This window comes from Ascaphus truei, chromosome 2, assembly GCF_040206685.1.
Source record: "Ascaphus truei isolate aAscTru1 chromosome 2, aAscTru1.hap1, whole genome shotgun sequence".
In the NCBI taxonomy this organism is placed as follows: Eukaryota; Metazoa; Chordata; class Amphibia; order Anura; family Ascaphidae; genus Ascaphus; species Ascaphus truei.
The window spans coordinates 111,926,500-111,937,915 of NC_134484.1; the positions used below are offsets into that span (position 1 = coordinate 111,926,500).

Sequence of the window (11,416 nt, forward strand, 5' to 3'; positions counted from 1 at the left end):
TGTCTTGGTGCTTTCTGCTTCGTTTTAAAGCCTAATTTAAGGCATGTTGCCAAGTCCCAGGTTTGGGTTCTTTAATTGACTATTGAAATAGGTCACATCACAAAGAACTTACAGTTGGAAGTATTGTGATATTAAATAGATGTAACATTACGAGACTTAAAAATTATTAGACTTCAATAGGAGAAAACCGAGTTTGTCAAATGTTCACAATGTTAAACATATTTCTTGTTTTATATTGCATGCAAATATCAAATTGCACCTAGATGCTTGAGGCTGTCTGTTCTGTTTCATGTGTTTGCACATACTTTGTTCTTGCAAATATTATAGACATGCTACTAAATAATGTGTGGATAGGTTCCTGAAGTATAAGATTTTAATCTGTGCCGCTTACAGTACTTAAATACTAATAATAATTTATATACTTTCGTGACACGGATTTTTTTTCAGTTGAAGACCTTTTTTATATGTTACAGATGGCCACGTTTCATGCCTATTTTAGAGCCAGAATATGCTAGCAAAACAATTGTGGATGCCATCTTAAAAGAACAGGTATATCTGGTGATGCCTCGCAGTCTTTACCTTATATTTGGTTTCAAAAAGTAAGTCTTCTTCCTTCCTATATTTTATTTTTTTTTTGATTTTTTTTGTAATCAAATAACATTGGTTTAATGATTTGTTAGAAGTGGTGGTTGTTGGGGGAAAAAAAAAGATTTTCTGTAGCCCCCTATGCCTAAGGAAACTACGCGTGTTGCCGGCACAGAAATAACAATAAGCGGAAGGGTTCCTCTCTGGGGCCTTCCCTACAACACTCCGCTACTATGGCTCAGGGCCTAACTTGGGCCTAGGGGCAGTATCTATGCCTAGCCCAGGAAGCAGTGCTCCCTGGACACTACCTTCTGTCTTGCCGCCTCTGTCCCACTTAGAACGCTGGCTCCTTGTCCCAGAGAATATCCTGTTCCTTTCAGGCTGCTTCAATCCCATTGACTGGGACAGCCCACCTGATCTCACTCCCCCCTTAGGGTTCTAGGACTCTTAGTCCTGCTTCAGGCTATGCGGAGCCAGGCCAAGATGACCGCCGCGCTATTTCTGCAAAGCATTCTGGGGAGTGTTGTCTCTATGGGCTTTTGAAGCCATTTAAAGATGAACACCACTCAGTTCGCAAATGTGCATGCGCGACAGTGGGAAACGGTCACCACCACCTCTCCCCCCTCTCCGTGTGGCAATCCAGCCATTCCCCCTCACCGGAGGTAAGGAGGGGGACTCTGCTACATACCAAAGAACACACGTCTTTTGTTTTTTTTTTTTGTTTTTTAAATACATTAAAATATATATTGTAATCATTGCACATGTTATGTTTAAAGTCCACCACTATTGCAATAATATTGAATTAATTACAGTATTTTTATAATTGCAAAACGTGTGTGTGTGTGTGTGTGTGTGTGTGTGTGTGTGCGCCATAATATGAAATCTTTAACAATATACCAGGTTAAAGTGGGAAAGGTACTTTCCAATATGCAAATGAGGCCAGCATGGCAAGTAAGGCCTCCACCACAAAATTTGGAATAATAATAGCATGTTCTTGTATAGCGCTGCTAATTGTACGCAGCGCTTTACAGAGACATTTTGCAGGCACAGGTCCCTGCCCTGTAGAGCTTACAATCTATGTCTTTGGTGCCTGAGGCACAGGGAGATAAAGTGACTTGCCCAAGGTCACAAGGAGCCGACACGGTGAATTGAACCAGGCTCCCCTGCAGCAATCTCGGTGTCAGCCAGAGTCTTTACTCACTGAGCCACTCCTGGCAAAAAGCAATGAACCTACACAGAGGATAGACAGCACTCACTCAATCACTATGCATATAGATGTGCAGGGTGCTTACGGAACCACGAGAACCCTAATTCCCCCACAACCAATAGTCAAAAATAACTAGAGTTCCAGCACTCTCTGACTCAGAGAAAGTCCAAAAACTAGGTATATGCCAAAAAAAGTACATTTAATATATATATGCACAAGATAATATAGCACAACTTGGAGTGATGCGGCGCAAATGAATAGACACAGAATCCTACAAGCACAGTGGTGGGGTGAAAATACACAGGGACAGGGAGTGGGATAGAAACTAGGCAAGGAGAGTGGGGACAACACAAATGGGGGGGAGGGTAATCGGCGGCAACATTTCGGGGGGAGACCCCTTCCTCTGGCCTGTTACCTCAGGTCTATAAAGACCAACCGATACTTCACTTAACCCTGAACCCCAGCCACCAGCAGCACTCAATAATCACAAAAATTTGCAACTTTAAAGCTCAAACGGGCAAAGTCCTGAGTACACCAGAGTATATATGCAATAAGAAAAATGAGTCAAACCATTCGTTCTCTGACAACAAGTCTCTCCCTCTCCTTTCCCTGGCAGGCTGCTGGTGTCGGGGCTAAAGGAAGTACCTTGTGGTCTTTATAGACCTGGGGGAAGGGGTCTCCCCCCCGAAACATTGCCCCCCTGATTACCCTTCCCCCCCCCCCCCCCCATACTCCCTTTTTTGTGTTGTCCCCACTCTCCTTGCCAAGTGTCTATCCCACTAGTGTCCCTGTGTATTTTCACCCCCACCACCGTGCTTGTAGGATTCTGTGTTTATTAATTTGCGCTGCATCACTCCAAATTGTGCTATATTATCTTGTGCATATATTAAATTATTTACTTTTTTGGCATATACCTAGTTTTTGGATTTTCTCTGAGTCCGAGAGTGCTGGAACTCTAGTTATTTTTGACTAATGGCAAAAAGCAAGGGCCCTGATTCTCCGGAGAGAATGTCCCTGGGCTCGACCAGCGTTCAGGATGAAGGCAGACTGTGCTAAGAAACCCTGGAGGTTAAACAAAAACTGTAGTTCAAACCTAAACCTGGTTACCTACAACTGCCAGACTCTCTCTCCAGTGAAGCAGCCCTGCAGGAACTGGAAGTCTAAACTGAAAGATTGAATAGTGTTGGCCTTCTTGAAGTTAGAAAGGAGGAAGACCTTATTGAGCTCAAAAGCAGACACCTATATATACTATTAGAGGTACAGATAATGGAAGAGTCAGTGAAGTAGGCTTCATTATTAACAAGTGATGGAGAAATAGTGGAGTATGAAAGCTCATCAGAAAGAGCAGCCAGAATCGTCATTCAGTTGACCGATACAGGCTTCAAATAATCCAAGTGTATGCTCCAATATGAAGTCACGCAGGCAATGAAGACTACCATGAAATCAACCAACAAAGGAAATTGTCATTAAGATCGTTATGGGAGATTTCAATGCAAAGATTGCAAGCCATCAGAAAGATAAAACATCAGTTGGTAAGTATGATTACGGGGACTGGAATTAACGTGGGGACTGAATGGTAGAATTTTCAGAATGTAAAACATTCTACGCCATGAATACATTCTTCAAGAATAATCCATATATGATATGGACATGGAATGGAGTCGAGATGGAAATGGACTGTATCCAAACTAGATTGGGATTGAGGCACAGTCATAGACTGTTTAGACACGAGTGATCCCTCATTTTGGTTCTTTAGATTTACATCTGAATGTGAAGTTGGGAAACTGAAGTTGTTTTGGTCTTCATTTTACTCAGTTTTCAATTATCTCAAGAATAACAGCAGAGAATTTCAACTAGAACTGAAAAATCTCTTCAGCTTGCTCAAAATTCATGGGTACACTTTAACAAATGGTTATGAAGAATTTACAGTATAAAGATTGTAGTTGAAAGCACAGAGAAGAACTGGAGGCATCAATACAAAACAGGACATGAAAATATCTGAGACAAAAACAATTTAATGAGACGACAAGAAATAAAGCATTCCCAAGACACGAGAATAAAAATGTAAATATGCAGAACTGTGCAAGACAAGCCGCAAATGTATAACTGAAGATGTAAGAAAATGTAACTGATATGGTGAAGACTATTGCAGACAATATAAGCTTAAAGAAAACAAAGCAGTGACTTAAAACAGTGTGCACTTATAAAGAGTTGAGGACTTCTACATGAATATTGTATGCAAGCACAGATAACAGCGCTCATAATCCAGTGGAGGACAAGCAAGAAGTGGACCACCGATGATGTACCCTGCGTCCTTCAAGAAGTGGCAAAAGCAATAACATCCATGAAGAATGGGAAGACTCCTGGGGAAGATAAAATTACAACTGAAATCTTTAAATAAGCCGAGGAAAGTAGAAACATCTTTGCAAAACTCTTACATGCTGCTTAAAGTACACACGCATTCCAGAACAAAGTAATTCTATAGTTATCCTCATCCACAAGAAAGGAGACAAAGCAGACCTCAAGAACTTCAGACCAATTAGTCTACTTCCAATCACTATCAAAATCAATGGTGAATATTTGAGTCTTATACCATTTGCAGATTACATCCTCGTGTGTGGAGTGTTTTGTTTTTTTTTGCCTCAAATCCAGAAGACCTTTCCCTACAAATAAGACAATGAAGATGGGATGGAGCACATTTGGCAGAAAAAAAACAAGGCCATTTTTTTTTAAGGGAACCTTCCACTGCATCAATAAAGGTGGGGGTTTTTTTTTCATTATTTTTTTTTTTTCCCAAGTTTATTCTGCTCATGCTCATTTATGGGAGCAGAGAGAGAAAAAAAACGAAGCACTGGTTCCACTAAAGTAAAGGTTAACACAGAGGTGCGTTCCCACAATAAAAGTTTAATTGATCAAAAGTACAAAAACAGAACACCTACGCCATAAGCCCGAAACGCGTAGGTGTCCTGTTTTTGTACTTTTGATCAATTAAACTTTTATTGTGGGAACGCACCTCTGTGTTAACCTTTACTTTAGTGGAACCAGTGCTTCGTTTTTTTCTCTCTCTCTGCTCCTGTTCATCCAGTTCAACGGAGGCACGGTATACCCCAGGAGTAGTGACATACCAGGCTCTACAATTGCGTGAGTAATACTCTCTAGTGAGCCTTTTTCACTCCCCTTTTCCTAAGTGGCTGCAAGGAATTTGTTTGTTGCCCCATGTTATTACCATAATGCTGTACTAATGCTGGACACCGGCAGGTGTATACTGTCCTTACCTCATTGCATGTGGGACTTTATTTTCCAGTTACACATCTAATAGGTACATGGGTGTAACCTTATATCCTAGCCTTATTTTTGCTTTCTCTGGAGGGGTAATCCGCTATATATTCATAGAAACTACCAATGTTTGCTGAGATTTTTGTTTAGAGCACAATGCAACTTATTTTCTCCATGCTCATTTATCGATGTGAATCTTGGACCCTGAATGCGAACAAAATTCAGAAGCTTCAGACAACACGAAGTCTGGAGATGTATGTTGACTATTACCCAAAGAGACGGGGAAAGAATACATTGGTTTTAAACCCGTCTATGACATCACATGGGTGAACAAATTAAAATGGCAGTGGGCCTGACATATAGCAAAAAGAAAGGCCCATTATTGAACAAAGATGTTACTCGACTGGATTCCAAGAGAGATTTAAAAGACCTAGACGAAATTTATTGCGGCGAAGAGGCTTGCAACCCCAGTACCTGGAAGATTATTGAGGAGGCCTTCATCCAGCAGTGTGTGTGCGTGTGTGTTGCAATACTTTGGTACATATGCAATATAAGTTCATATGGTGAACTGAGTTTTGAAACTTGAACTGTTGGTAAGAAAGAAAAAAAAATGGTTATATATTTTCTATGTGACAATAATGCTTCTCTTCTCTCCCCTTCTTTTGTATTTTTTTTATTTTAGCATTATATCCGCAAAGCTGGGAGTTCTTCTTGGTGATTATTTTGGAGCCTTTCATTTCATGGATCATTTCAAAGGCCGGGTAAAAAAGGATTAAGACTGGTACTATTATTCACATTTAAAAAAAAAAAACAATGAATTTATATCCAATTGTAATGAATAAATGTTACTGCATAAGACTTGATCAGTGAAAATGAAGATCTCCTTTTATTGAAAGTTTCTTGTGTCTGCTAGACTGGTTTAAAAACGTTCCTCTGATATTGTACATAATCGCTTCGATTTAGCTCCGTAAACATGTCACTGCTATTGGATTATTTTACTCGTGAGGGATTACACCTTTTTGAAGTCTATATTTCTACTAAGACACATGCCTAGATATTTTTATTTTCACATAAGAAATTCTCACTAACTATAAAAAGTAGAAAGTCCTAGAAACAAAATCTTCCCCCTTCCTTTTTTTTTTTTAAAGCAGGTTATGACATCTGTTTTAAAAGGTGCTCAGGCATCAGGCTCTTTATCGCCCATTCAGATGAAGGTGCAGTTGCCTTCCCCCAAAAATGATCAGCTTGTGGATAAAAAAAAAAAGAAAGACCATAATTAACAGCACGAACAACATTCCAACTTTGAGCATCTTGGGGTTGTCTAATTAATATATCTATATATCATAAAATAAAAATGTATGCCACTGCATGTTTAGTGGAGTAACTGGATGTAGTGAACGTTTTAGGATCCACTATAAGGGATTCCGTGATTCTCCTTTTCACAAATTGGTTTTCTATTTTTATACTGAGACATATTTGAGATGAACTCATTCTTTAATTGTCCATTAATTTTTGATAATGTATGAGTACATCTTGGTACAACAATTTATTTAACAATTAAGATACTGCCTACTCGTCAAAATATGTTTCTGTGACCGACTTTATTGCTGCTGCATACATGCTGTCATGTCTTTTTCATATAATGTAAACATGAAACATAATCTTTAACCTGTTTAACATAATAAAAATAATTTCTTGTGTCCGTGTTATATTTTTGTGTATTGCATTATAGTATACTAGCAAGATTTATGTACATTTCTAAAATACAAACTACTTAAGAATATCCATAAAAATATAGACCAGATAGGCACAGTTAATTCGCTATATGTACCCTTTCTGTATTATTGATCTACGTCCCACATTGTACTGCTCTGCAGAATATGTTGGTGCAATACAAATAAAAGATCAGAATTTGTAAGTGGAATGCCATTGAGGGGTTATTATAAAATCTTCTTTCTTCGTATGTACTTTTACAACACCTTCTCAAGTCGCATGTTTAGGCTATTGGTTAAGCACACTGAAAATCAGACATGTATGCAACATTAGTCTGTGATCACGCAATGACATCAGCTTCATAAACCGCTCATCCTGAGCTTTGTATTACATTTAATCTGTAGTACAGGGTCAGATCGTCACTGACTGAGTTGCTTACGTTGTGTTGGTGTCTTCCCTGTATGCCACAGTAAAAATGGTGTCCCTACAAGGGAAGTGGTTAGAGGTAGAAGAGGGACGGCAAATGAGGTCAATAGCAACATTGTTTGCATTGTCCCCTTTGTAATGTTTCTTGGGTTTCAATACTTTTAGTAGAACAATACTTTTGACCTTGCAAGTTTGCAGTAGCAATGTTAAGCAATAGTGATTTATATCAGGGCTGTTCCCTAAGAAGTCATGCACCCTTTACGAAAACCGAGGAGGAAATGAGGCACTTCCCAAAATACTGATTCTTGCAACAGTAAGTCTGCATCTGAAATGGTTTTCCTCTTTGAAAGTGATGCAATATCACAAGTTTCTTTTAAGTGGGAGGCTTAACTCTGAGCATATGGTGGACAGAAACGAGCTCGGTCTCATTTGACTAAATGGTACAGAATGCTTCTTTACATTGTTTTGTAAGGCATAGTTACCGAAAAAATGTAACACCAGTGCAATGTAAAGTGACTGAAAAATATTGCTAACCTATAATATGATGCATTTATGATGAGAAACAGATGAGAGAAAAGTAATGTATACGTGATTCTGAATATGCTATAAAGAAAAGAAACAAGTCTGATTTAGGGTTTTTCTGATGGTTTTTGCATGCAATTGGCTGCCTGCAACAGCAACCCGCCTCTTATAGCAAGAGGTTTTTATTTTGAGGAGTTGATCAATTTGTAGAAAGCTGTGTATCGCAGCTTCCCCGGTGACAAATTAGAGAAAACACAGCACCACATTTTATGAAGGGGGGGCAAAAAAAAAAAAATCACATTTGTTTTTACTTTTATTATTTGATTTACAATACTACTATTTTTGTAACCGTATGGTAGTGGTTTAGTATTTTGCACCATAGATCTGAAATGAAAGCTTTGACAATATTGCAAAAGTAAAACATAAGTGATGAAGGTCCTGAATGAATAAGAGTTTATTTAATGAGGCTGTAGATAATGAACGGAGTAAACTACTTTGAGAGATGTAGACGGTGGATTATTGTTAGAAATACTGTTAATTAGACCAACATACCATTTATTTTAATCTGCATTTATGACCCCCTAGACAATTTTTAAGAACAGTGGAATTGGTAATGTTAAATTATATATCAAGTACAGTAAGACCACAAGTGGTGCCGCAGACTTATTGTCTCAAACAACACAGTCCGAGAATAGCGGCCCCTAAATCATGGTCCAGAATGTTTGGTCGCTACCATTTTGCTGCAACCAACTGTCTGCCAGCGTTTTGCCGTGACACCCTGCTGCCGGCACTTTTACGGCTAAGGTAAGTACCTTACCCTTAAACCCCCTAGCCTAAGCCCTTACCCTAAAACACCTTTAAATTAACCCGCCTACCCTAAACTGTAATTAAACTTACCTTAGAAGCGTCAGGGATTCCAGCAGTGGATTGGGAGTGGTGAGTTGTGGTGAAGCACCGTTGGCAATTTAATTGCGGTGAAATGGCCGCAAAGCAAATGTCCCCTTACGTTTAAATCAGAATTTTTGTTGATTTTATAAAAAAAAAATTAAAAAGTTAATGCTTTTGTTTTATTGTGTATTGTCCGAGATACTAGATTCTACTCGTGGAGGATGGGGGAATTCAGACCTCTAAAAACAATCAACTGGCCTTAAAACCTGCCCTGTTTTACTCTTTTGTTTAAAAGTAAGATCCTTCACACTCTGTGATCATTTCGGTAGGTCTTCTCTGCATGGGTCCTGCTCCTGTGAATTCCTGTTTATGGGTTCTCTGAATATTAGAGATACAGTTCTGATATACTGTACTCTGTGGATTAAAACAGAGTAATATTTTCTTTATTAGGCAGTTTTTTGTTTTCTGACCGGTTTTTCTTATGGCAGTGGTTATATTATATATTTTTTTGAGGGTTTGGTTTTTTTTTGGCGTTCATTTAACCATGTAAATGGTATTGCTATCTTTAGCTGCTCCAAAACATGGGAAACACACTGGTTTTAAGAAACTGTTCAGTACAGGTACTTGCAATACCAGAACCATATGCAATGTTGCTTCCCTCTGTGCGAGAAAGATTATTGCCTTTACAACCTACATAATAAATCCACTCGAGGGCTGCCATTTCTAATTTTTACACACTTTATTTTCACGCCACATGTTTTTTTTTTTTTTTTAAGAATTCATCACACAAAATTAGTGTACCTGTAGTTTCTCTCTGCCCCATCTTCACTCCCAGCCAATTCTTGCTCAATAAGTAATGCAAATGTTATTGCTCCCACGTTAAGGTGGGATATGCTGTTCGCTCCTGTGTTATCACAGCCATTGAATCTTATGGAGTCTCTGTGATGTCCTGGGTTAGAACACGATCTGCAGTCTGCTACATCTGCTTTTTTTTTTTCTTCACAATTGTTAATATCCTTGTGTTGCTGATTTACCGCTTACCATTCTCAATCTGGTAGGAACAAAAAAATAATAATGCAATGTGACAAGGTGAAAAAAGGTGCCCTCAAAATTAAGTTGTGATGTGTCAATTATGAAATGGTTAATGGGTTAACTTAATTGCTAGGTGCAAGTGCTCTAAACGAGAAGGTGCAGCTAGGAAATAAATGTTATAAAATAAGAGGAATATACCAATATTCTTTAGTAAGATATAAACACAATAAAACAGCACATACCGTATGCAAGTGCTACAAAGGGAATTGGCTGTGATACATTACCAGACTCCCATAAACATCACGAGATTGATGGATGTTACTGGAGAAGAACGCCAAGCTTTCGCGGAAAGTCGTCTGTTGTCCTGCTCCCAGCTGGTTATTATGAACAGTGCTGTGAGAGATGGAAGAAAAAGGCCAATAAAGAATTAGCAATTGGTGTACTGTATTTTTTAATTTATTTTATTGATATATATTTTTATCTTCATTTATCATTGGGGTGTGCCCCATTACAAGGATTTTTTTCTCTTATTGTGTACACCTGTTTTGTGCTCAATGCATCACCCTCCTCGTGATTTAAATAGCACAGTTTCTCATTCATTCCCTGAGGAAGTAGCAACTGCTAGGAAATGCGTTGGAATAGATAGTGTGGTATTTTCTATTCCCGATTGGTCATCTTTGACCATTTTCTAAGCTACATTTCTATCGCTCTATTATTGCTGGTTAGCTATATCCGGTATCAATTGCCACTTTGGCTGACGGAGACATGCAGAGGACCGGGAGAGTGTGCATCCCCTACCTGAGCTGACCTTCTGCCGCGCTGTGTGCGTGTCTCCCCCGACGGAGTGGTGGGTCATGTGAGGCTGGACTTGCGCCTCTTTCCTCCATCTCTAACAGGACTGTTCATAATAGCTAGCCGGGAGCGGGTGCCTTCCCTACCGGCTATTCCATCTATATATGGAGAAAACAGCGCACAACGCTCATGGTGAAGTATATCAAAAGTATATATTATATAATTAAACCAAGGATAGGTAATCTGCGTACATCAAAGAAAATTTAAAACAGCATGTCATGGGACAAATTACCAATACGCCACACCACACAAGGATCTGGATAGTCACGGATCAGCAACCATCTGGTTCCACCGGTTAGGACAGTCTGCAGGTCACCGAAGTAACACAAGGCTGGTCCACAGGTAGGTGCGGTGACGGCAATGATATTGCATAAGTCCCGAAATCAGAGTCCCGAGATGCAGACTTGGTCTGTCTCAGCATATCTCCGCTGCAGGCACTGTCTCCACGTGTGTTACCAGGAGTTCCGTCGGTGCTCTGATGACGTCACTGAAGGCGCCGCACCAAAATGACGGAACAACAGAGGGGATGAGACTAACGCACTAGGGGCTCAAAGGACTGGATAAAACTCAGTAGAACTCACAGAAATTGCATTCCAATGCGTTTCAAGGCTCCAACATGCCTCTTCATCAGGGAATAAATGCACTTGTGAAACAGTTCGTATATACCCCCCGTCCGGACCTGATTGGCCATACAATTAGGAGTAACTCACCAACCAGGGGTAGTGTGGGAGGGGATATAGCAACCATGTCCTGCAACGATCACATAGCAATTGAAAAACTTTAGTAAAATGTAAACTAATTATATTTATATATATATATACGAACATTGATGTACAAATATTGTTTTTACAGCTAAGGAAACAAAATAGATATGTTAATATAAACACACTAATGATACTAAAAGAGCAGTTTGTG

The 11,416-nt window shown here is 39.3% G+C and overlaps 1 protein-coding gene across 1 annotated transcript in view; it reads left to right on the top strand.

Annotated features, from left to right (window-relative positions):
• The window catches only part of SDR16C5 (short chain dehydrogenase/reductase family 16C member 5), a 27,274-nt gene extending 20,506 nt beyond the window's left edge, over positions 1 to 6,768 (top strand). Inside the window, exons 6-7 of the mRNA XM_075584177.1 lie at positions 474 to 599; positions 5,751 to 6,768. Coding sequence (XP_075440292.1) covers positions 474 to 599; positions 5,751 to 5,844 — 220 coding nt within the window. The 3' untranslated portion in view covers positions 5,845 to 6,768. The remainder of the gene's footprint in view (positions 1 to 473; positions 600 to 5,750) is intronic.
• The last annotated feature ends 4,648 nt before the right edge of the window (positions 6,769 to 11,416 follow it).